General features: G+C 38.6%; 1 protein-coding gene across 2 annotated transcripts in view; it reads right to left on the reverse strand.

Moving 5' to 3' along the window:
* Positions 1-383: 383 nt before the first annotated feature.
* Positions 384-27,750, reverse strand: part of LOC137645924 (splicing factor U2AF 50 kDa subunit-like) — a 44,715-nt gene continuing 17,348 nt past the window's right edge. The window contains exons 4-10 of one of the 2 annotated variants that reach the window (XM_068378977.1): positions 18,676-18,959; positions 18,016-18,106; positions 12,747-12,848; positions 11,757-11,836; positions 2,092-2,214; positions 1,169-1,348; positions 384-934 (exon numbers count right to left, since the gene is read on the reverse strand). In XM_068378977.1, coding sequence (XP_068235078.1) covers positions 659-934; positions 1,169-1,348; positions 2,092-2,214; positions 11,757-11,836; positions 12,747-12,848; positions 18,016-18,106; positions 18,676-18,959 — 1,136 coding nt within the window. In that variant the 3' untranslated portion in view covers positions 384-658. Of the gene's footprint in view, positions 935-1,168; positions 1,349-2,091; positions 2,215-11,756; positions 11,846-12,746; positions 12,849-18,015; positions 18,107-18,675; positions 18,960-27,750 lie in introns of both variants that reach the window. The other variant, XM_068378976.1, reaches the window with a different exon arrangement.

Genomic DNA, 27,750 nt, shown 5'->3' on the forward strand with positions numbered 1-27,750 from the left:
TCGTAGCGTAGTGGACCCTCTAAGTGTGAGAGGGTTAAAGGCATGTAACTATTGAAACAAAAGAAAATATGAAAATTCTAAAATTTTATGGACAAGTGTCGAGTTAACCAGGCTTCTGGAGAAGCAGCAAAAAAACATCAGGAGAGTATAGAAATAAGAAATATTATTAAAATTCTATTTTTCCACTTCATAGCCAATTAGCATCATTATTTATGCTTTCTATCACCAATATCATTTCCTTTACCTTCAAGATCTCTTGTATAAACTTGCATTCAATTTTTTCAGCTCTGATCTATTAGACCCAACTGAATGGGATGTCTTGGTACTGGACAAAATACCAAGCAATTTTGTATATTAAAAGATGGATTAAATGAAAAAATACATTATTCTTTTCTTTATTTCCTAAAGAAATTAGGATTACAATAATTGTTTCATGGGTTAACTTTAATATGAAAATGGTCAATTACAAATTTCAAAACTCATTATTCAACTTTAATTGTGTTTTGCCACTAAACCAAAGTTATGATTTAACTAACTGCATTTTCATCACTAAAAGTATGTATCTCTACCAAGTCAAATCTTCTGTTGATGATACTTCAGTCATTCCAATTTAATTGGATACATTATAATGGTCACAAAAATAAAATTAAAATCTAATTCAAAAGTCACGTCGATGGTACCTATCTGGATCAAAGTAGGATGTCACTACCACTCGGTTAGCAAACTTGCGCCCAGTAAGATTCTGCTGTGCCTTTTGACAATCTAAAACAGAGTTGAACTCTACGAAGACCTTTCCCACACCAGGCACCTCAACACCCTCTACAGGCCGGGGAATCTCCACAGAACGCACAATGCCGTAACGACTACACTCTTCTCGGATATCCTCCTGAATGTCTTCATACTCTTCATCATCTTTAAGTTCTTCTGGTAGTACCTAAAATGAAGGTTAACACTTCAGCTTGCGCACATTTTTAATCATAGTTTAATTTTCAACTGTGTACATTCATTCTCCCACTTTAAATTTTAATATAACATAATAGCATAATTTTCTCTAAGAATTGTCATGAGAGAGAGAGAGAGAGAGAGAGAGAGAGAGAGAGAGAGAGAGAGAGAGAGAGAGAGAGAGAGAGAGTGAGAGAGAGAGAGAGAGAGAGAGAGATACACTTACCATGTTCATAAGGCATAACACCTCAGTAGCAGGACCTGTACCACTCTGGAGTTGTAAACCTGGTACTTGAATCTGCACAGGAGCTTGTGCCATGGCATTTGCATTCTTAGCACCTACACTAGCTCGTTGTACAACTAATTTCTTATCACCAAGCTGCATTCCATTTAAACCATGAATGGCCTGAGAAAGAATAAAAAAAAACCCTTATAAATAAAACAACTCTCAATTTCCTTAATTGTAATACTGTACTTAGATTACCCCTTAAAATTTAAATATTCAAAAAACACAATACTATTAGTCTCATTACTACAAGTTTGCTGTGAGTTAGACAAAATTTTGATATTCTGCATATAATAAAAAATAAAATTCAAAATTAAGTTTAATTTTGGAAGCTAACACGTTGAATCATTGGTTCAACACAACCTCAATCACCATATATGTACTGGCTTTCTTTGATACAACAGATCTGAGTGCCAACATTTGTGCTCGCCATTTATTCCTATTTCTAGCACTCTATCACATTAATCCTCTTATTACCCAGAGCTTCCTTCACTCCATCTATCTACCCAAACCTTGGCCTTCCTCTTGCACTTCTCCCATCAACTCTTGCATTCATCAACTTCTTTAGCAGACAGCCATTTTCCATTCTTTCAACATGGCCAAACCACAACACATTCATATCCACTCTAGCTGCTAACTCATTTCTTACACCCTTTCTCACCCTCACTACTTTGTTCCTAACCGTATCTACCATTAACCCTATGGGATAATGGTGTAGCCAAATTATTTTTCTCAGAAGAAATAACAATTATTTTTCTTAGAAGAAATAACATATGAATCACAGAGTTCCATTGAAATATTTAACTCTAGCAAGAAAAATGGAATCTAATTGTCAAAGAAAAAAAATATAAAGTTTTACTAACCTGATCAGTAAGACTGACATCGACATATTCACAAAACGCGTAGCCCTTTGATAAACCAGTGGCAGAGTCCTTCACTAAATTGAATGCTCGAAGTTGACCAAAGGACATCAGCAGCTCCTTCACCTGAAATAATCACACCCACATACAAACAATTAATAGATCTTGAATAATTAAAAATAATTTCTGCTTCCAAATTTAATTCCAAACAAAAGAAAAATAAAAATATAAAGTGTGTGATGCTTGAAGTATAAATGTATATAAAAAAAAAATCTAAATAAGGGGACAGAGGAAAGTTTGTATTCAGCATTACCACAACTTTCGAGGCATTGATTTTCATCGGCAAGGTAGCAGCTGCTTAAAACTTACCTTACGCAAGGTAAACGTTGATAAGAGGCTTCAGTTAAAGCCACATTCTACTATCAATTACAATAAAAATAATTCTAGCTAAATCTCAACAAAACATTCTACTGTATAAAAATTTGGAATAAAAATAATCAACACTAGCAAGCACTACCAATTTTATTATGTTACCATTTCAATAACTTCAGAACAAATGCAATCATCATATGACTTCCCACAGAAAGAAAGAGAAAAAGGAAATCAAGTTTGATACTTTAAAAATTTGGAAATCCACTCGCAAAGCAATGTAACATAACCTTTTTGGATAAGATTTAGGCCATATGGCCAAAGGGTTGGGGCAGAGAAGGTCACCCAGTGCCAAATGCAACTGAGGCATACAAGCAAGTAGACCAAGAAGTTTGCAATCTACCTCTTCCAGATGGAACTCTAATGAATTCACCTTGTACTGAAAGTGCTCCCCAGAGAGAGAGGAAACCCACAACTGAACTACAAAGAAATTTAAGTTATAATAGACTGGATAGCAAGATGGAAGAAAGGAAGGGGCAAGAGGAAAAGTACATGGCTAAAAAGTGAGTACAACTAGGGCTTGAAGGATTGGATTTATGAATCTGGTCCATGAGGCCAAAAACGAAGGCTTGGGAGGACAGTCATCACCTGGATACAAATGAGAGCATCACTGCAATGGCAATACAAGGTATCAGTTGAAAAGTTAGGCAAATGTATGGAAGAAAGGAAGCATGAAAAGAGGTATATTAGAGGGGTTGAACCAATGTTGTAAAGAGCCACCACTAATATTTCTCAAAAACAGCTAAATTTAATATTTCAAGACTGTAAACTTCATCCTTGAATACTTGTATGAAGGATCTGTGACTGGGAAGTTTGTGCTTTTGAAAATATAAAAATAGTATGTATAAAACTTTGTATCATATCCATATTTACTGTTTAACGGTAATTTTTTTTTTTAGGACCTGCATAACATTTCATTATTTTCAAATAGCTTAAAATATCATCTAACGTCCTTGGGTCATAAATCACGATGTATGCACCAGTTTCCTCAAAATGCACTTAATTTCACTAGCATCCAGTTTTTCTATCTGCATATCAATTTCTATTTTTTTCCTTGTAAAAGCACACACACAAGATCAACTCCCATTTCCTCAAGTATGTTATGATCTTTGTATGTTAGTAAATATTAACAAAAGGTTTACACATATAGCAATTTCTTGAGCTTGCTATGATTATTATTCTATAAATTTTCTTTGAATTACTTTGTATCATTCTATTCTTTAATTCATTCTTCCTTTAACTTTTCTTTTACATAAATTTCCTGAGTATCTAGAACACCCTTCTCTCGTGGAAATTTACTATTCATCCCTACAAAATTTAGTTTTCTAAAACATCCCATTTCATTTGGCATAACCTATTCATAACACCTAACTTGGATTTCCATACACTGACAAACCCAGCAGAAAGAAAACAAGCAGTTATTTGCAATAGTATTATTATTACTTGCTAAGCTACAACCCTAGTTGGAAAAGTAGGATGCTATAAGCCCAAGGGCTTCAACAGGGAAAATAGCCCAGTGAGGAAAGGAAATCAACTACAAGAAAAGCTTGAGAACAATAACATTAAAATAAATCTTACATATATAAACTTTAAAAACTTCAAAATAACAAGAAGAGAAATAAGATAGAATAGTGTGACCGAGTGTACCTTCAAGCAAGAGAACTCTAACCCAAGGCAGTGGAAGACCATGGCCACCCTAGACTGGAGAACAAAGGTTTGATTTTGGAGTGTCCAACTAGAAGAGCAGCTTACCACAGCAGTAACCACTGAACAATTACAGCGCAGTAGTTAACCTCTTGAGAAGAAGCATTGTTTGGTAAATTTCAGTGCTGTCAAGTGTATGTATGAGAGAAAACAGAAATAAGATATGTAAAGAATATGCCAGAATATTGTGTATGTGTAGACAATGGAGAAATAAGCCCTAACCAGACAGAGGGATCCAATGTAGTACTGTCTGGCCAGTCAAAGGACCCAATAACTCTCTAGTGGTAGTACTGTATCTCAATGGGTGGCTGGTGCCTTGGCCATGTCTACAGTGGCTTTCTGTTGCATAACTCATGCAATTTGAACAGCAGCAACTGAACTTTGAAAGAGGTTGGTAACTAAAATTGAATGGATTTGCTGTAACTCAAGTTAGAGGTTGGTAATCTAAGTTGAATAGATGTGTATGAATTTATTCATATCCAAGTTACATCCCTCATATATCCCTGGACATTACATGACCTGATTTAAAAAATGGTGAAAAATCTGAGTAGGGCTAATAGTCTTCATGAATAAGTGAAGACCAGTATAAACCTTGGATGGAGAGGTGAACTAACTACTACTCCAAGTAGGAACAGGGACTCAAAAATTGGACTGGGATATTGTGCTGCAGTCACCCTCAAAATCTAAAAGCAAAATTCAGGATGAAATACAAGAGAAATTCCAAGAGTTACTACGCTAACCAAACACCTCAACAAATTAGGTAAACCTGGCCTTACCATGACTACCTCGCCTTAGATTTAGTAAAAATAAAAATTTTCAAGCGCAATCTCCTATGATAGCAATGGAATTAAAGATTTTAATTATTCTGTGCCCTGAAATGAAGAAATTGCTAAGGGACCATAGAAAGATCCTTGGACTCAAGATCAAAGATAACCATATGGAATTTCCGTTCTGGGTCGATTCATCTTAATAAACAATGCATTGAGATTAAGAGATTTGTCTACTAAGCTAGGAGCAAAGGGTGGACTTAGGGAATTTCAGTTCTCAGTAGATTACTTTTACTGTACAGAGCAGAGTTTTCTAACTTGCCTTATGAGTGCAAAAGTCGAAATAAAATCTGCCATGAAGGTTAGATGGGCTATAGTAGCTTTCACATTGATGACTATTCAAGAATTTTGAAAGCCAACCCAAAAGACCAAGTTAAAGAAAACTGATAAGAAAACTGAGGATAAAAGGAATCCACATGAATTCAGGACTACTGAAAAGAAAACTGTAAAAAGTCAACACATAAGTCAGTTACCCACAAGAGAATAGGGGAATAATATACTCGTGCATAAACCTAGAGATCAACAGGGTTCTTCTGAGACCTTTCAACTACAATTATCCAAAATTCCTAAGAAACCCGAATAGGCTACATTAGAACCATGGATTTGTGATGGAACCACTATTCAAGAGGAAGGAACAAGATCTGTTACAGGACATAACTACAAGGAATTTTTTTTTTATATCTTAAGATAAAAATGAAATGATATAAAGTTTGAGAGTAGGAAGAAATCAAATGGAACAGATTGGTACACTGCTAAAATCACTGCAGCCGTGACCAGAAGGATGCTGCAAAGAGCCTTTTATATTAACATTTCATGGCACTTTAAATGAATACCTCGCTAGACAACAATCGACCCGAATTCTATAAGACTGCAAATACTAATACCTGGACACTTCCTTACAAACGATTGTGTATCAAAACAAGGAAATTCATAATGTGAAAATAATATAAATACTAAAATTGTTTTTTTAAAATATCGTGTATTGACAGGGTATAATCTACAGTACTAACAGTAAAAAGCATTAAACAATGATTTTGTCCTTGTTTTCTCCAAGGTTGAATTCTTACTTGCTAACTGAAGCACAAATGTTTTCTTCTAGGGTTGAATTCTTGCAAACTGAAGCATAAAAATCAAAGTATCATAGAGTTCATATTGATAAAATATCAAAGTTCTAAAAAACACAATTAACAAACTAAAAGTACATGCAGTTGGAATATCATGCTTAATCATACCACCTAATTCTGCACGTTTTAAAATACATGAAAAGATCTAAGACTTTCTTTCTTAAAGGTAATATTCGAACGTCATCTTAAAATAAGCAATACTCTCTGGATCTAATAAGAGGGCTTGTCATAAAGAGTATGGCATCAGTAAAACCTGTATCTCATCCACACAATAAGCCGCATCTCATGAGACATTCACCATAAGAACCATTTCATAGCAAGATAATAGGTATGACCCTGACATAAGATGGTTAACTTGGTCAATTTTATCGAGTGTTCTCGCCGATTTATCCATTATCACAAGAGGGGAGGGGTCGCAATCAACAAAGCAAACTAAAATTATCTAATTGAGTAAAAATTCAAATTTAATTCGTCATTTCTGGGAAATTTTAAAAATTGATATAAAAATTATACAAAGTTGGTAGAACTTCCATTATATGCTGAAAATTTTTTTTTAGGATAAAAATAATGGATATATAGACTACTGTATATCTGTCCTGTCAATCTAAAATTTTCATACAATTGCACCATCACTTTGATTAATTTTTCTTCATCAAACACTACATTACTCTCTCACACACATGATTAACTAATTAAATTACACTATATATCTGTTAGGAGTGACATTATTTTGAGAACTAAAATCCTCTTAGTAAAAGGACCCATTTTCAAACAGAAACCAACATTACTGAAAATTTAAGATTAAACAACTGTTCTACAGGGAAATAAACGAAGGTATGGTGTAATGATCATCTTGGTCAATGGAATTTTCAATTCTAAATAATCATTCAGAGAAACACATGTCAGTCTGGAAAAGCCCTCATAACAATACCACCATAGTTTTATTCATACATAGTATACTTTTTGGTGTTTGACACGTCAGCAATCATTTGAAATATGGAGTTACATGAGTAACAGAGGATACAGGCTGATGAGACACGTCTGTGTGGACAAAACTTGACTCAAACTAAGTTTAGTACAGTACTGTACCCATAAGCTAAAGATTAAATAAATAACCAAAGCCCTATCAGTTGCAGTGTTAGAATTTAGGAGAAGAATATACTTAAAACAGGCAAATTATGGGTGTAGGACTCAAGAAAAGCCAAGCAACAATTTAGCACACCTTACACTGCCAGATTTAAAAATAGGAAAAAAAAAAGCTACTAAATTATTCTTGTTAATAATAATTACCACCACATTGCAATGTCTGTAAACACCTATCAAAAATCAAAGTACTTTGAGAACCATATGCTCGAACCTAACAAGCTTTTTAAAAAAAAAAGGAAAAAAAAAATTTACATCCCCATTTTACATGATGTTAGGACAAGATCACTCAGTTATGGTGCCTCGTTGCTTGATTTTTTCACTTCAAGCATATTTCACTTTAGCCAAAAAGATAATTCTGCGTGAAGACCAACAGGTTTTGAACTAGAGAGAATTTTCCCATTGCAAGGTAAATGCATTCAATTAAGCAAAAAGTAAAATGGCATGGAATACAAAAACAAATTTTTTTTTCCATTTTTGCTGTATATTCCAATTCATTTTCATTTACTTCAAGAACAAAGCAAAGCACCAAAACAGTAATGGTACTTCATAAAGGTAAATATTTTGATGGTGTTATCTTTAAGAATACAAATAATTCTTTGAGTGGCCAAGATGGACTGCCATAAAAGTGAAACTCGAATTCTACTCTCTCTTGTCTGCATCTCACTCACACTAGATCTTAAACCAATTATTCTCCAAAAGCTATATGACCATGACACTGGGAACCTTACTGTGTTTAGCTACTAAAACCTGTTACATATGCTGCTGAGTAACAAAGTAACATTGTACTAAAAGAAACAATATACTCTAAATAGACGTCAGTCAAGCAATATTTTAAGGAAACAAAGATGTCAATGGAAAAATTAACAACTTCCAAGAAACATTGAGCAAAACTTTTTCTTTATAAAAGTAACTGCCCCACATTAACACAGAATGAACAAAGACCTTAATTAGGAGAGGGAAAAAAAAAAAACTGCTCTCGACTACAAAATTGCATTTCATTGACCAGTAAAACTGCTAAATTTTGTTAACCCAACTTCAATCAAAAATAAGTAAAACTTATTAGCCTTTCAAACTAAATAAGATTAAGCAAAATTTCATGTTAAATTACATATTCACACCATGATCAATATTAGGAACAATGATTTGCAAGTGTAATTGTAAATACTATATTTAATCATTTATTTTTTAGCTCCCCTACAGTCTTTACTACTGGCTCCTAAAATTCAACACTTCAGGTATCAAATCTTCAATTATCCAAAACAATATCTTCAGCTTTCATCCTTACAACAAGAACCCTTTACTTTCCTATATCCTCAAGAACACAATCGTTATATACTAAACATTGTGATGAGCTATGGGTACTGGACAAGCAACCTCCCGACAAAAATCAATACTAACATACTTGTAACAGGTCTTGCAGGTAGGATGTGAGTAGCTATGGGTAACCATGAAGCCGAAGAGCCATGAGTGTTTGTGTGTGTGTGTATACCACAATAAATCTTTTCCTCTAGGACTGTATTACAGGACATCTAAGTGTAATTAATTACCCTTTTTTTCTCGAATAACTTTTGTTGTAAGTACACTGTATAGTTTGCTTACAAAGGAAAATTACGGATTTAAACCTATAAAAATCTAACTGAAATGTATGCTGTATTCTTTCAAGACCTACGGCTTTGTTCTTAGAGCAGCTTACACCTCAACAGCCATTAGTTAAAAGCATACACACATTGCTACATTAACATGCAGTAATCCTAAAATTAAACTAAACTAAATAAAATTGTGGGAAATAATTTTCAAGAGTAAATACTGGCTTGTAAGTTGAACCATAAAATTCACATGAAACCTACCTTTAGGGACCTAAATTTTATTCCATCCGACAATAGACTGGCTAAATTTGACTAGAAATAAAAGTTCCTTGGACAATCTCGGCAGTTCGGCAACAATTGACCAAAGACAAGTTAGGCAGAACTTACCTATCTATCTCTCACCCGGAACCTCGACCCTAAAAAATTTGTTGCGCCAATTTACGACCAAAAGACTGGAACTTGCCTTGGTCAGGACGGTTCATTATGATATGGATAGTGAGGCAGGCTTTATCATGGGCAGTACAAATGGGCCTCTTAGGGCATTCAACCACGAACCCTTCGCTAGGGGAAACAAACGGGGGAAGAAAGCAAAAAGACATGATCAGTATATTTGGCTTTTCAATGATTGGTGGTTGCACACTTAATCACTTAATAAAATTCAAGAATATTGGCATTCGTATGTTGAAACTAAGGCCCATGAGTAACCCCCTGTAAAGTCTGAAAGAGAACCCTGAAAGAAAACCCTGAAAGAATGCAGCTCTGAAAAAGAACTCTGCAAGAGAACTCTGGAAAAAGGGCATAACACAGCTGGATATAATGTCCTAAATTCATCTTTTTCTCTATCATACCAAGGCTTCTTAAATTTGGCTAGTAAGTTTCTTTGAAGAACATTTAGCAGGTATTTGCAACAAATTGAAATCTTGACTATGATTTCTATTGATCAATGAAAAACTGTTACCAATCAATCAACCCCCTTAACGTTACTTTCATCTTTCAAGATAAACTTATTTTACGCTTCCTGTAATTTGTTACAGGGTTGCCAGAGGGTTAAAAAATGATCTTGAGAGCCCTAAAATTTAGCCTTGTGATTTTTATAATTCTATAGCTATGTGAAAAAGAAATGTGGGCAGTGGTGATTATGTCATAGCTGAGTTGCATCTGCTTTCCGCACATGGTGATTTGGTGGAAGTTGGTAGTAGTCGACCGCATCTAAACAGTGCTGGCTGACCTGTGTGTGAGTGCCTGCAAAAGATGTGCCGATGTCGGGCCATCCTCACTTGTACTGAACCAACCTGACCTGCCAGTTTTAAACCAAAGAATCTATACAAAAGATAAGAAACCAACTAAATAACAACCAGAAACAAATCTAAATCCTGCAAGAAATGGCTGTCAAATACCAAATAATACCAAGTACAGGCCTAGAGAACTGACCAAAAATAGTATTTAGCAGTTGGGGATATCAAATACTTACTCCATAACGCAACAGTAGCAGAAATTCATGTTGCCAAATAAAAATTTCTCAACATTTCTACGAACATCACAAAACACCGCAATATATTCTAAATTTATCTTCTAAGCGGAATATCTTTACATGGATATATTTTTCTGAAACACGCTGTATGATACATTGCAATTCCAAAACATTAGTTCAGGAATGTTTTGAAAGTCGAGGTTAAGAAAATACTAACATCAATTCAGGCAAGGAATGAAAGATAGAATCGTTAAAGCTTTAGGAGATGATGCCAATAAAAGCCAGAGCCTTCTCAATCTTATCTACCCTAAAGATGATTAACAATTCTAAATCAATGACATACTTGTGATAGCCAATACCAACCAATTACAAAAATACAATGGCCACAAGTTGAAAAAAGGATTCAGTCATCCTTTATATGCAGCGGCAAGATTAAACTATAAACCTTTCGTTCTTCAAAACTGTTTTCTTTTCCCTACCAGTATGGGCCTAGTCGACATATTTCTGGTGTTACTTTCTTATCTTTTATACATATCGATGTCTACAGAAACAAAACAAAAAAAAAATACTTGAGCAAACCAAAAAACCAGACATCTTTTCTTACCCACTTTCACCTGCACCATTCCTGTCTGCATCTAAGAAGTTTAGACCTGGCTCCCACAGCTGAACAAACTCAAGTAAAAATAAATAAAATGGGCACAACTAATGACCAGGTGGGTGCAAGTTCAAAAGAGTAATGCAAAGATGCATATTGTTTTATTCTATAATTTGAAGCTGCCTGGTTCACCTTCAGCTGAAAATCAAAACAGATACTGATAAGAAGAAAAAATTTCCGAGACACGAAGAATTAGGAATTTATTTTATTCCCTAAGTCACGTGTTTCCAAAATTCTTTCTTCATCATCAAAGTATAAACTTACCTTCCACTCATCACCTGTAATTCATTTGTACAAACGACCATTTTTGTTGATTTATGAAAAATCAGATCTACTGAACGTTACTAAATGTCACAATTTCAAGTTCACAACTTGTCATAGTCAAAAACCAAAAGGATATTCATCTCATTGGTCACTCCTCATGAAATAAATAACAACCAATCAAAGTCCTCCTTTCTACCACATCTTAAAAAAGAAATGGCAATGAAGTAGTCATCTCCAGTAAAATATTCTAAAATACAAAATACAATAATTTCATAACAGTACAAAAATTATAAAAATAAGTATACAGTCTATAAATAAAACACCTACAGATAAATTACTAAAATAACTAAAATACCATTTCTGATGTCTGAGCTGCAGACTGGCCCTTAAAGAGAGCTTCCTTCTTTCCTCTTTAAAAAGAGAGGAGGAATTGTACTGGCAAACGCAAGACGAACAACATACCTGGTCCTCGTTGAGATAATTTGGAAGGCCTCCAATAAAGATCTTGTGGGGAGAATCGGGCACTACTGTTGACACCACACCTGCAATGACTGTGAAAGAGCAGATCTACCTCAAACAGCCGTTGAAGGATACACAAAACAGAGCTTACACACAAACAACTAATTTTCCATAAATTTATCCTTTGTAAGTGTGAAAGAAATACAATCTAAGCTCTAATAAACCTATTAAAAACAACTCCAGCAGCGCAAAACTAATAAATTTTCCTATTTTTCCATAATCCTAAATTAACTGCCCAATTTGTTAAGGCCATATTACAAGTAACTTTAACCATATTAATCACAGCCCATTTGTTTAAATTTATAGTGTAAATATGCCTAAATTCCCAAACCACAAACAAATTGTTACGTCTTATAAAATAAAGTCAATGCAGATATTGAAATCAAACAATCATTCTAAAATGTAGGGAAATTCTGTGCAGATTTATACCATACAGACTGACATTTCCCTGGTTCCATTTATCAAATATAAAATAAAAAAAAATGTTCTAAAACCATCCCATTATAAGCAATCATTCCTTTGAGGGCTAAAATTAATGGTTAGACAATTCACCCATCTACTAAAATCTAGAGTTACATTTCCTCCACCAAACTTTTTGGATTGCTTAATAACCTTTATGAAAATCTAAAATATCTATAAAAGAAAATGTGTATATAATCTTTGGTCTTTAAAAAATTTGTCAATTTCAAAAATAAATATTGATAACAATAAAAAAAAAACATGGAACACAAGAAATATTCTGCAGATTTTCTCAATACTGTACAACTAAACCACACAGCTAACAATCTTTACTTTAAATAATCCTTCATCCATCAAGTTCTATTGCTCTTATGGTAACAGCTTATTCAAATATTCTCATGCTGTTGAGTTTGTTGTACGTAAATAGATAATTTACAGTATACATCCTGTGGATTCCTCCGTTTTGTTACATACCTGGGATCTGCGATGTTGTGCCTGGCATGGTTAACGTTGGATGCTCAGACATGCCGGGCATAGGCTGATAATCATGTGGTCGTCGAATTTTAAGAGACTGACCTTTAGGGTAAAAGTTGACACTTTATTAGTAAGATATTTTCAGATAACGAACATTTATAGTTTTTCTAAAAAATTTCAAGTGTGTATTTGGTTACAAATGAAAGCAATAAATAAAACTACAATCAAATTATTACACTTAATCTGTGAAGAATCTCAATCAGTTCCAGTATCAGGTTGGTTCAAGCAACCAATCATAACTTATTATTTCAACACTTACCTAGTATTCATTTGCCACATACTGTATTTGCTTTCAAGTAATATTACTATTATTATTATTATTATTATTATTACTATTATTATTATCATTATTATTATTATCATTATTATTATGATCATTATTATCATTATTATTATCATCATTATTATTATTACTTGCTAAGCTAAAACCCAAGTTGGAAAAGCAAGATGCTATAAGCCCAGGGGCTCCAACAAGGAAAATACCTCAGTGAGGAAAGGAAACAAGGAAAAATAAAATATCTCAAGAGCAATATTAAAATAAATATCACTTAATAAACTATAAAAACTTTAACAAAACAAGAGGAAGAGAAATGAGATATAAGATAGCACAGTGTGCCTGAGTGTATCCCCAAGCAGGAGAACTCTAACCCAAGAAAGTGGAAGACCATGGTACAGAGGCTATGACACTACCCAAGATTAGAGAACAATGGTTTGATTTTGGAGTGTCCTTCTCCTAGGAGAGCTGCTTACCATAGCTAAAGAGTCTCTTCTACCCTAACAAAGAGTAAAGTGGCCACTGAATAATTACAGTGCAGTAAGAAGAATTGTTTGGTAATCTTAGTGTTGTCAGGTGTATGAGGACAGAGGAGAATATGTAAAGAATAGGGCAGACTATTCGGTGTGCGAGTGTGTAGGCAAAGGGAAAATGAACCGTAACCAGAGAGAAGGATCCAATGTAGTACTGTCTGGCCAGTCAAAAGACCCCAACCACTCTAGTGGTAGTATCTAACAGGTGGCTTGATTAAAAAAATATTCCCCTAGATTTAAGGCTAACTTTCCAAGTGTTTGCACCTTAACAATGCCATACATGCTGTATAAACACAGTACAGAAATAAATAATCATCAGTAACCAAGTAAGCAAATGGTGTGGTGGCAAAAGTCCTCAAGTAATATAAGAATGGAATGAGTGAACAGACAGAATAAAACGGAAAAGGAACAGGGTAACCACAACCCCAATCAACTGGGAAGGCAGCATGCTTTTCTGAGCTGCCCCTTCAAAACCAGAGCAACATCATATAAGGGTTATTATAAATAAGAATGGCCTTGCCACAACGAACAGAGTGCAGACCATCAGTGACCAAACATGAACAGAGCAGGAGGCTTGTACGTAGCTGAACACTCGAAACTTTGATATGCACGAATTTGACAAGCACAAAGAAACACACAAACAACAATACACTTCCCCATGGGATTTAACAGCTTAGTAAAGAGAGCGAGATTATAAATCAGATTCATCCAATGGCAGATGTGAGCTCTCTACACAAGATAAATCATTGGCAGGTGCTCCTTCATCTGCCCAGAATTCTCAATCATCCAATAGTAACTAGCACAAGTTGAATAATTTCCTAGTTAAAACAGTACTTGCTTGTTCAGCAAAACTAGTGTTCCTACCCTGAATTGAAAATCGGCAGGTCAAATCTTCTGAGGCTTCAGGAAAAGCATGACAAATAGGCAGCGTCTCTTGTCACTTAGGTACCAGGAGGATTACCAAGCTAGCCCTAATACTGTATGTGCCTATTAAATTTCATTTATTTCAGAAAATGGGAAGCTTCCCGTGGGCCTGTTGTTGTCACCTCTAAGGGGGAAACTCCGAAGTTTTCTACCGTCGCCTCTACTACCTATTCAAGAGTATTCGATCGTAATAAGGTGCCAGATCGGGTGCTCTGGTGCTTGTTTCACTCTTGGTTCCTATTTTGGGAAGTTCCTCAAGCTCTTCCCCCTCATGAAATGTCCTTCCTCTCTCGTCTAGATCCCGAAATATAAGACGAGATTATGGAACTTCAACGGAAGGCGTTCTCGTTATTAACGAGAGTCCGAGACTCATGATCATAAAAGGAAGGGAAATAGGTTTTTGTCTCCTTCTCTGAACTTCAAACCTGTGAAGAATAGAATTTGTCTGGTGTATCCCACTAAGAGCGTTTACATCTGGGTGTGGAATAATATTGTGGGGAGTCCAACCTTTGTCTCGTATAAGAAGGTTGGTCCCGATACTCTGTAGTTAGTGTGATACAAGGGAAAGGCAGGTACAGTTCAGCAGCCCTTTTCGTCTCATAGTTCTATACCTATTTCAACTTTGGTCCAGACTCTTGAAGCTACCTTCATTGACCCACGTAAAAGCATTGTGGTAGATAATTTGCTATTTCAATTCCTAAAAGGCCCCGTTTGTGCATTCCTGGTCTGAGTCGCCATTAAAAAATGCACTTCAGTACCTGTTTGGAGAAGTGAGCGTGGGTCTGCAGGTACAGCGCCAAATTCACACTTGTACTTGGACAACATGACCAAATCTATAAACCCTATTGGGGTCTAACCGAGTTGGCTGAAGATGTGGTCCTCCATGGGGGGAAGCCGTTGTTTCTATAGGTTGATCTGTCAACAATTGGCATAGAGTCCAAGGCAGTCTACTCCACGCATTTATTATTCTCACTAGAGAGTGCCCCTACATTGTGGAGAACAGAACTCCCTGGTCTTCTACATCTGAAACAGAGATTATCTCCCGAGTTAAGCACACTCATGAGGGAGGTGGACACAGGTTAAGATTAATAAAACTGGATGAAACTAACGGTGATTGTAAAATATCTTCCTCTGGCTAGATAAGAGCTGAAGCCAAACAATCCATGCCACTATATATGATTTCAGTGTTACTAAGCAAAATGAGCAAAAACACTTACAAAATCGTCATGATAAAAAATATGACCATCACCCTTAGATACGAGTCTCACATGGACACTCCAATATCAAAGGGTTTGAAAGGCAAAGATCATGGTTTGAAATAGAAGGAAGAATGTTTCTTGCTCTCAGCAAAGGAAAAAGCAGAATGATACCTTTTAGCCTTCTCCTTCTGATGACATATTTATCCCATTAAGAGAAGGGCCTTTCCCTTCAAAAATCACTATCCCATTGAGAGGAGGGCCATTCCCTTCAAAAATCAAGTAAAAGAAATGGAGCATTGCTGCTCATAACACACAGGATGGGGTTGACCCTTCACTTGGCTCATGAAGGGTGACTTTGAAGGCCTGGGCAGATTTTCACTAAGGCACACTAAAAGGAAAAGCACAAAGCATAGCATGGACAGCAGACGTAGACAGACATCCGACTGGAATGATGACTATGAGTAAAGTGAGGGAAGTCTAGCTGACTCAGCTGCTCCTATCCAACATGGGTGGGATACCTAACAACCACACAACGTTACCAGAATACCATGATTTCCCTAATTCTGGTTGATCCAAAACAGTAATGGAGTAAATTTATTCAAATGACGAGGGTGTGTATTCGCATAGGAACATGTACAGGTTTCTTCTTTCTTGCTCGTGTTTATTTGAGTTTATTAAATGTAGTCTTTTCAAATGTTTTATTTTGGTGGTTTTTATCATTTTGTTATTCTACTTTATAATTTATGATTATTTCACACATCTTTACTTCTCCAGCACAATCTCCACTTTAACTCCATCTGACTGCGTGCTTGTATAACGATATATAGAGTAAAATGGAGAAAAAAAGGTGAGCTATAGGATTAAACTATATCTGATTAAGGCCTTTTGTGTCAATAGGTGTAGGAGATGATGATATCTGATTAAAAATCCTAATACCACAAGTCTATCCATGATAAAAGATACGTCTGCTAAAAATTCTAAAATAAAATATTTTTCAACCTCAATTAATTTGGAGTAAACCTACAGCTACAATTTAAAAACTAAATTACTCAAGAACAGTAACCTCTGTATAATGTAAACCTACAGTAAAAATAAATGTTTGATAAACAAATTAAACATGAAGGGGTAGGGCAAGTTATAGATGGCAAGGATAACTGTGCACAGTCGTGTTGCTTGCATTGCAATTTGTTTATTAGTTTTCTGTATAAGATTTGACCCATTGCATTTAATTTTGAGTCTTTTAAGTCCAAGATACGATTTCAGTGTACTGGTTGCTAACAATAGGAGTTTGTAGGGAAATTATGGTTAAGTATACAGTACAAAGAATTATTGATTGTGGACCCTCAGTGTAGTAATAAGAAATTGGACACAGAAAACATATGCAAATAGTTTAATTCGATACCTGTGAGTCACAAGCATAAAATTCACAATGCACAAGATACTTTATCATGAATAAACTCTCTCAATCCATATCTCCCTCCACTTTTGGAGACCATCTAGCATTGAATCATGTATCAGAATTCTGGGTTAAAGCCTTGTTCCATCATTGCGACTTCCTACGCCAGCTCCGACATACAACTCTACTCCAATAAACCACTTAAATTCAAGTGAGTCACAGGTATCAAAATAAGTTTTATTTCAAAATTTCCCTCCTACATAAATTCCAACTCAATTGAAAGATTAGTTACCAAACATTCCTGATTCCTAGCATTTTATTACAAAAGATTAACACACACACCTATACAGTATGCAAGAACTGTTTAGACAAACCATGAATATCATATTTAAGTAGAATTTCCATTAATTCTTACAGTAAATAATTAACCCTGTAAGCGCCACAACACAAATTACGCTGGGTGAAAACTAGTTCCTTTGATGACATATAACAATTTACATTCAGTAATTACCAGCTTTTCTTTCTTTCATTACTTATGCATAAGAAAACTTTACAAAAATATGTAACACTATATCATTGCAAAGTTAATTTCAATCAGCTACAAAATAACAACTGTTGGAAAGTCTAATCTTGTATAGTTTTGGTGTTATTACGAGTCAAGTAAACGCTACATAAAAGGGGGAGGTGGGATTTGAGGGTCAAAGTATTTTGTTGAAGGCCTAATGACTTCAAAAATTACAATGAAACTACTTAACCAGAAAAATTCTACTAGTACAATCAGCCTACAAATTCATGGCAAAATTAAACAGACAGGGAAATGGCAAACAAAAGGTCAAGACTGAAAACTAAATTAAGACATATAGGTAATAATTACTTCACATACCTTTAAAATTTATACCATCGAATGCTATAGCTTGAGTCGTTTCATCAATGGACCGAAACTCTAAGAAAGCGAAATTCTTGTCCAGATTCACCTGCAAAGGGAAATATGAGATTTAAGTCCATATATCCAATAAAATATAAAATATATATATATATATATAATGTGTAAAAAAAAAAAACGCTATACACGAGAAATTTTGCACATTTACACATTTTTTCATATTTAAATAAGCTATATACTGTATTTTTGATACATTAATGTCTGAATTCTCTTAATGACCTCGGGATCAGAGCCCCAGGCGAAATCACACAAAGACAAGAGCTTGTGACCGGCCAGGAGTCGAACCCTGGTCCAGCAAACTGGTATAGACAGTGACTTACCACTTTATATACAGTATTCAAGGTTTTTCAAAGTTATTGATTTTAATATTTCAAAAAAAAAAAATCCAAGGTGTAAACCATTCCTTAGTAAGACAATTAAATTTGGCTCTTAAAATGACTCATCAGATTAAGTGGGGGACAAGTAGGCTACTATAAAAGAAACATATCAATCATAACACAATTGCAAGAATAGAACCTTGCATTAGATAATCCATCACTTATATTAAAAGACTACTGAAAATATATAGCTAATGTAAAGCAATAAAAAATACAAAATTACCTGGCAAGCCAACACAGGATTTCCAGCAGCTTGTGCAAGACCAGCTAAATGCATCTGTTGATTGAAAAATTCCATCATTTCCTCTTCAGTCACACCAAACGGTATGTTACCAACATACAGACGTCTAGCCTGTCTCGTAATAGTTGACCCCACAACAGGAACTGGTGCAACCTGAGCTACTTCTGGCAAAGATGGCACTGCTGCGGTTGGTACAGCTGCCATTTGCCCCGCAGTGGGAGGGGCAATCAGTGGAACAGTAACATTCGAAGGAATTTGCCCAGCAGCTGAAATAAAGGTTAATTTTCAATAGAATTCATTTACAATGGGGAGCAATATTCTTTAAAATACTCTACAATAAATAAGAATTGCTGTGGCCCTCCACATAACCTTACCCAATACAAAAGCCTTTTCTGTATAAATATAGACTAGCTTAAGTAAATACCTGTCAAGGAAAATAATTTTTCTTAATATTTCTGTTAGATGTAAATATGACCTTAACTGGTTTGTGACAGTCACAACTTTATTTTTTTACTGATAATGTCTTTGTAACTGAAGCTTCCTGTGAATATGCTTCTTTACAAATAATACTTTAGATAAACTTTCTCTTTACAAAGTTACACTACTTTTCTCTAATTTTGTGTTTTGACCTTTCTACCTTAATACAAATCCCAACAAGTTCTATATATATGATTATAGGTACACTATTGCAACAATAAATTTTACCAAGACATAAGGTATCGTAATTAATAGTTTTAGTGAAAATATGAATTCCTTGATGGAACATAATGAGGATTATGTTGAAAAAAAAAAAAAAAAACATGAAAGTTGCGGAAAGATATTTAGTCATTTGAAGAGAAAGATCTCTAAGTAAGCGTTCACTACCTCCTGTATAACTTCTTCATCAATTACAGATAAACGGTCTTGAAAGGATTGACATTCAGAACCATAGGTAGGCTGATAGGGGTATCCTTCATAATATGGGTATCATTTAGCTACTCTTCATGATGTTAGCATAACCAACGCAGTTCATGCCCCAACTGGTACGTACAGGGCCAGTGAGCTACAAAGTTTATACACTTACCAGTATATTAAGGATCGGTTCGGTTCTTCTGAACCGAACAACAGACTCTTTGTTGAAAGGGATATGCTGTTATTTGAAGGAATCCTCCATTTCTTCAACTTCTGATTATGATGCTACAGCGCGAAGTGGGTCCCAGTTTTCTGGCTGTATATGCTCAGGACCAAGTACCGTATCCCAGACTCTGGGCCCGAGTGGCTGGATTGTATAACCCTAATGTGGGGCCTGGAAAGCTAATAGATTGGCTGGTCGGTGATACGTGGACCTATGCCGCAGCCAGGGTAGCTTGGCTGGCTAGAGATGCATGGCCCATGTACACGGTTTCCTTTGACCAAGCGATGGAGGGGCTATGGTGCCTTCTTTCACCTTATTCTACTTGGTATCTTGCATGAAAACGCTGGCACCTCTCTAGGACATCATTGACCGCTCAGGCACAGCCACTGGTCAGCGGAGTGGCTATGGTTCGAACCTCAGAGGGCCAGATTGTACCTCTTTCAAAAGAGAAACCACTGCTCGGTACCATTCTTACTCTGTGGACTGCAGAGCCATGCAGTGACTGGTGCTCTCTGTGGGCTTACAAGCCCTGATCCAGGCTGACCATACCAATTCACCAGAAGGTAAGTACACTGTGCCACAGTTGGATCTCTGGCATCAGGGACTGTTTTCCAGATGTAGAACAAAATAGTTTACATCCAATTTTACATTCCAGGCCTGTTCATATTTTAGGGAGGGGAAACAAAACTTAGCTAAATAATGAACCAACCGGGTTCTGAGGATGAAGGATGTGATTGATTCCAAATTCTCCAGATTAAGGTGGACAGAAAGCGACGTCGGCATTGAGGAACTAAATTACATTTCTCTTTCCTCAGGACGTAGAGGCTAGTAATGACTCCTTTTTTCATCATGCTATTAAACCAAAGGTCAAGGCATTTCTAAGGTGGCTGCAGCGAGTTCTTTGGACTGCCACACCATCAGCATTGGTTTCAAAGCTTCAGCCTTCTCCAAAGCCCGACGGGGACCTCCACTTGCTTCATTCTCTAGGAAAGTCTCTGACCGTGCACAACCCTTTCGTGGTCATCCTGGCCAGTTCAGAAGGGGCGGTAGTGAGTGGGGGATGCCTGTCGTGCCATTGGGTAATGTGGCAGTGATATGAAGAGCAATGAATTGTAAAAACCTTAAGGACGGATACCAGCTAGTCTCCGATGGCGTTCCAGTTACGCTTCAAAACGGCTGAAAGTGCTGGCTTTGGCTATGGAGAAAAATGTGCTTTAAGTCATTCAAGACAGTTCTCCTGGGTTCCACTGTCGGTTTTTCCTGGTGGTGAAGTCGACCAGGGCCTGGAAACCAGTCATCAACCTTTCGCCACATAAGTTTGTTCCTCAAAATCTGTATAGCACGGAGACGACAAGTACTGTTTTGATGGAACAGAAGGACAAGTATTTCCAAATACCTAACCCCTGAGTCCTACAGAAGCACAGTAGTTAAAGTAGAGTTACAGTTCAAAATCCTGTGCTTCAGACTGGCCTCCTTTTTTCAAATGTTGATGTTTTTTTTTTTTTACTCTGCTCAGTTTAGGACCACTCAAATGGTATACACCTCAGGAGGTATCCTAACAACTGGCTGGTCTTGGCCTCTTTTACTTAAAATTAATAGCTAGTTACTTTAGCATAGAAATAGACTACTCCTCTTATGTCACATTATGGAGACTGTGGTAAACTGGGAAAAAGTAGTGATGAAGTACCAAGGCATGGTGAAAGATACGACAGCAGAAAGTGTTTTACCATTAGACAATCACGCGCCGTTCTTTTTCAAACGAGAACTTCAGGTTCAGTGATGGCAGTGTCTTCTGGGATAATCCCAAATGACTCTTATCCTAATGCATGGTAAACAGGTCATAATGATGAGCAACGAAGCCTTTCCGTTGCACAATGACGTAAAGATAGCATGAAACTACACACTAACTGTTGATTGTTTGCTCATAGTGCTCTTGCCCGAAAGAACCCTGTGCAGGTCCAGTGTGTCCTTAGCTCACAAGAGCACACCTGCTTGAGAAGGGTTTGTGAGCAGGGACCATTTGTAAATTTGGGCATGAATGGAAAGATTATCAGCCCTCATAGCTACCGAGTACTTTATCAAAAATTTTAAAAAACTTGCAGAAGTAGAAGCACTGCAATCCCTCTGCCGATCAAATCCTCTAGAAGGGAGGAAATTCTTCTGTTCTATGCTACAACCACGAATGGTAGATTCTCAGGTAAGGAGTACTCACGAAAGGTTCTTCGTGCAACTACTAGGGTAAACAGAGAGCCCCATATTCTTGTTATCCGAACACAAAACTTCAGGAAGTCACTGCATTCAGTGAATTCTTTCTGCCTTTCATCCTATCCCTCTACCTGGAGGGAGAGGTTGCAGGTAAACAGACAGAGCAGTCTAAGCTTTTCCCAGAGATGAAGAGCCTGGAGTAGCAGACAGGACATGTAGATTGTCAAATTCTTTCTCAGCATTTGTTAAGAGTGCGATGTAGATCTTGGAATAGTTATCCTAGGAAGGATGGGCCCTTAGCGGTATTTGATCAGTGGAAGAGGAGACCAGTTTACAACTTCTTCCAGCCTTGTTGCTTGTTATAAATTTCAACAAGTTTTAAAATCTACTCCTATTAAATACCCAACGATTGTATTTGTGTAGGAACAAACAGCTTTAATTTGCAGGTGAGTGGGCAGGCCTAACTGTCAGTAACAACATACTGTGTTATTGCTTTAACAGCCGTTCCAGCACAATTAAAAACATATCTCCATTTCCAAGGAAGAAAGGTTTGTAAATACAAGACCCAGAAGGAGCTTGAAGGAACCCTGTGCCCTCAACGAATTCTTAGGGCCCGACAAAACGGTTCACATGCTCCATTCCCAGGGCAACATCGGGTGCTAACCGTAGGGTCTGGGACAGTTTCCGCTGGACAGGATTGTCAACCATCCTGCCCAGACCAGAGAGCCAAGCTTGTTCCACTGCTGGCTGAGGCTCGTCTAACCTATGGTGCCGTCGGATGAGCGCTAACACCTTACATTAAGACACGACCTCGTCCAGAGAGCACTCGCCTCAGCCCACAAGCTCGTCCACGATCTGCTCCTCCGTGTCAGAGGGTTCATCGGACACGGAGGGATCCGCGGGCGCGGAGGCATCCCTCCCCTCCTGGATGGGTGGTGGAGCGGCTGTCCCCGTCACGGGTAGAGCCGCTGGAGCAGAGGTAACCGTCATGGGTCTACCCCCTCCCGGGGCTATCCGGACCGAGCTGGTCGATGGTCGCGGCAGCAGTGCATCCTGAAACTTGGCCAGGGCCGCTAGATCTAACCAGTGGCAGTTCCCGACACACAGCTGGAGCTGCCGACTTACTAAGACGGGGCAGCTGAGTGTGCCAATGGCTGCACCCGTCTAGCAGGCGGAGCCGAAGAAACACTGTGTAAGGGTACGGAAGCGGCTCCAGCAGCCACCGAGGCAGGCACTCGAGCGGCAACCTTCTTGCTCGACTCCCAATGGTGTCGGACTACGGTGATACTGTATACCTCTTTCTCGATCAAGACTTCTTCCTGTACCTCCTACTCGAGGACCTCGACCTCTTCCTGGTCGGGCTGACGTGGGAGCTTGATCTCCTCCTAGAACGTTTCCTCTTCCTCCTGGAGTCCCATTCACTGGCACTGTCTGACGAGCAGGAGCTGTAAGGAGAGTAGTCGTCAGAGGAATACGAAGTTGCTGAGTCGTCCGTTTCGATGACAAACTTACTTGGGGTCCTTGGTCTGGAAATCAGGGACGAGGGCTCCATGAAGTCCGGCGGAAGCGTCGCTGGGGGTGAGCGGATGGCGGGTTGAGAGGCGAACCACCTGTCGAATTCCCCCTCCATCCTCATGGGGGACCTGAAGGGAGTCCTAGGCGCTGTCCACTCGATGGAGTCGGAGTTCTACAAGCACATGGGTCGTCTTTCTTTGTTCCGACCACCCCCGGAACCTGCTGAACCTGAAAAACACTGTTCGACGTAGGGGTAGGTGTTGATTCAGGCTTCCCCCACATCTAAGACGGGTCCTGCGGGCACCAGGTCGTCATCTACTAAACACACTTCCGCCAACTAGAAGGCCCCTTATCCTCAGATTCCCCGACATCACTCATGGGGAACGGCAATGGGCCGTTTCCCTGAAACGGACTTACCTCGTCCCCTACTCAGGGTAGGCGAAGGAGAACCCCTCTCAGATTGGGCTGAGGGCGACGTAAGTGGCGAAACAGTGCCCGACTTCTTCGGAGATCTCTGGGTTGCCTTCTTTTTCTTCCTAGCGAACAAGGTCCATTGTAGCTACGGCCAAGACTCGCCCTCAGGACACGTGGAGGTCGGGGAACACCTATTCCCCCGACGCGAGGAGCACAAGGAGTGCGGGTCGACCTCGGGCCTCGAGAGCCATGCTCCGCAAGACTTACCAGCTTGGGGCCCGGGACAGCGACGCTGTGATTCCATGGTGAAAGCGAAACACGCAAACAACCCAAGAATACAAGGAAAAGGTGAGGAACACAATGGGAACACGTGGAACACAAGGGAACACGTGGGACAAGGGATGGCGAACACAAAGGAACACGTGGTACACAAGGTGATCAGACGGGATGAGAGAGAGCGGCGAGATGTAATCTACGCCGCGACCAGGCGCTTACTGACGAGCTAACAAGCGCAGCCTCGCGCGCTGACCCGGGGTCGCCCCAGGGCGAGTATCCTTCCGCCCCGGGAGTGCCCCTACAAGGTAGCGGAGAGAGGGGAAACAACGCAAAATTCTTGATTGGTGATTAAGGAGATCCCAGATCCTCCTAAGAAAGTAGTTAGAGGTAAGTACTCCGTGTTAGAACAAACAAAGGAATAACTACCTATATATGACTTATCTAATTCAATAGGACACACCTTGGTCACATTTTATACCTATATATACATACATACATACATATACCAAAGGCACTTCCCCCAATTTTGGGGGGTAGCCGACAACAACAAGAAACAAAACAAAAAGGGGACCTCTACTCTCTACGTTCCTCCAGCCTAACCAGGGACTCAGCCGAGTTCAGCTGGTACTGCTAGGGTGCCACAGCCCAACCTCCCACATTTCCACCACAGATGAAGCTTCATACTGCTGAGTCCCCTACTGCTGCTACCTCCGCGGTCATCTAAGGCACCGGAGGAAGCAGCAGGGCCTACCGGAACTGCGTCACAATCGCTCGCCATTCATTCCTATTTCTAGCACGCTCTCTTGCCTCTCTCACATCTATCCTCCTATCACCCAGAGCTTTCTTCACACCATCCATCCACCCAAACCTTGGCCTTCCTCTTGTACTTCTCCCATCAACTCTTGCATTCATCACCTTCTTTAGCAGACAGCTATTTTCCATTCTCTCAACATGGCCAAACCACCTCAACACATTCATATCCACTCTAGCCGCTAACTCATTTCTTACACCCGTTCTCACCCTCACCACTTCGTTCCTAACCCTATCTACTCGAGATACACCAGCCATACTCCTCAGACACTTCATCTCAAACACATTCAATTTCTGTCTCTCCATCACTTTCATTCCCCACAACTCCGATCCATACATCACAGTTGGTACAATCACTTTCTCATATAGAACTCTCTTTACATTCATGCCCAATCCTCTATTTTTTACTACTCCCTTAACTGCCCCCAACACTTTGCAACCTTCATTCACTCTCTGACGTACATCTGCTTCCACTCCACCATTTGCTGCAACAACAGACCCCAAGTACTTAAACTGATCCACCTCCTCAAGTAACTCTCCATTCAACATGACATTCAACCTTGCACCACCTTCCCTTCTCGTACATCTCATAACCTTACTCTTACCCACATTAACTCTCAACTTCCTTCTCTCACACACCCTTCCAAATTCTGTCACTAGTCGGTCAAGCTTCTCTTCTGTGTCTGCTACCAGTACAGTATCATCCGCAAACAACAACTGATTTACCTCCCATTCATGATCATTCTCGCCTACCAGTTTTAATCCTCGTCCAAGCACTCTAGCATTCACCTCTCTCACCACTCCATCAACATACAAGTTAAACAACCACGGCGACATCACACATCCCTGTCTCAGCCCCACTCTCACCGGAAACCAATCGCTCACCTCATTTCCTATTCTAACACATGCTTTACTACCTGTGTAGAAACTTTTCACTGCTTGCAACAACCTTCCACCAACTCCATATAACCTCATCACATTCCACATTGCTTCCCTATCAACTCTATCACATGCTTTCTCCAGATCCATAAACGCAACATACACCTCCTTACCTTTTGCTAAATATTTCTCGCATATCTGCCTAACTGTAAAAATCTGATTCATACAACCCCTACCTCTTCTAAAACCACCCTGTACTTCCAAGATTGCATTCTCTGTTTTATCCTTAATCCTATTAATCAGTATTCTACCATACACTTTTCCAACTACACTCAACAAACTAATACCTCTTGAATTACAACACTCATGCACATCTCCCTTACCCTTATATAGTGGTACAATACATGCACAGACCCAATCTACTGGTACCATTGACAACACAAAACACACATTAAACAATCTCACCAACCATTCAAGTACAGTCACACCCCCTTCCTTCAACATCTCAGCTTTCACACCATCCATACCCGATGCTTTTCCTACTCTCGTTTCATCTAGTGCTCTCCTCACTTCCTCTATTGTAATCTCTCTCTCATTCTCATCTCCCATCACTGGCACCTCAACACCTGGAACCGCAATTATATCTGCCTCCCTATCATCCTCAACATTCAGCAAACTTTCAAAATATTCCGCCCACCTTTTCCTTACCTCCTCTCCTTTTAACAACCTTCCATTTCCATCTTTCACTGTCTCTTCAATTCTTCCGCCGGCCTTCCTTACTCTCTTCACTTCTTTCCAAAACAACTTCTTATTCTCTTCATATGACTGACCCAGTCCCTGACCCCACCTCAGGTCAGCTGCCCTCTTTGCCTCACGTACCTTGCGCTTTACTTCCACCTTTTTCTCTCTATATTTTTCATACTTCTCTATACTATTACTCTGCAGCCATTCTTCAAAAGCCCTCTTTTTCTCTTCCACTTTTACCTTCACTCCTTCATTCCACCATTCACTGCCCTTCCTCATGCTGCCTCCAACAACCTTCTTGCCACATACATCACTTGCAATCCCAACAAAATTTTCTTTTGCTAACTTCCACTCCTCCTCTAAATTACCAGTTTCTCTTACTCTCACCTCGTCATATGCCATTTTCAACCTTTCCTGATATTTACTTTTTACCCCCGGTTTTATTAGCTCTTCAACCCTCACTAGCTCCCTTTTACATCCACCTACTCTATTCCCCCACTCTTTTGCTACAACCAATTTTCCTTCCACCAAAAAATGATCAGACATACCGTTAGCCATACCCCTAAACACGTGCACGTCTTTCAATCTTCCAAACATTCTTTTTGTTATCAACACATAATCCATTAATGCCCTTTCTACTACTCTTCCATTTGCCACTCTTACCCATGTATACTTATTCTTATCTTTCTTTTTAAAAAAGCTAGCACTTATTACCATCTCTTGTTCAACACACATATCTACCAGTCTCTCACCACTCTCATTTTCACCTGGTACGCCATATTTCCCAATGACACCTTCTACCTCTCCAGCACCCACTCTAGCATTTAAGTCACCCATAACAACCACATAATTCCTTCTACCCAGTCCTTCTACACACCTAGTTAATTCACTCCAGAACTCATTCCGCTCTTCTTCACTTTTCTCACTACCTGGCCCATACGCACTGACAAACGCCCAACATTCCCTACCCAACCTAACCCTTACCCACATTAACCTAGATGATATCTCCTTCCATTCCACTACTTTACCTGTCATCCATTCACTCAACAATAAAGCCACACCCTCTCTCGCTCTTCCCCTTTCAATCTCAGACACTCTAC

Source organism: Palaemon carinicauda, chromosome 8, assembly GCF_036898095.1.
Source record: "Palaemon carinicauda isolate YSFRI2023 chromosome 8, ASM3689809v2, whole genome shotgun sequence".
NCBI classification, from domain to species: Eukaryota; Metazoa; Arthropoda; class Malacostraca; order Decapoda; family Palaemonidae; genus Palaemon; species Palaemon carinicauda.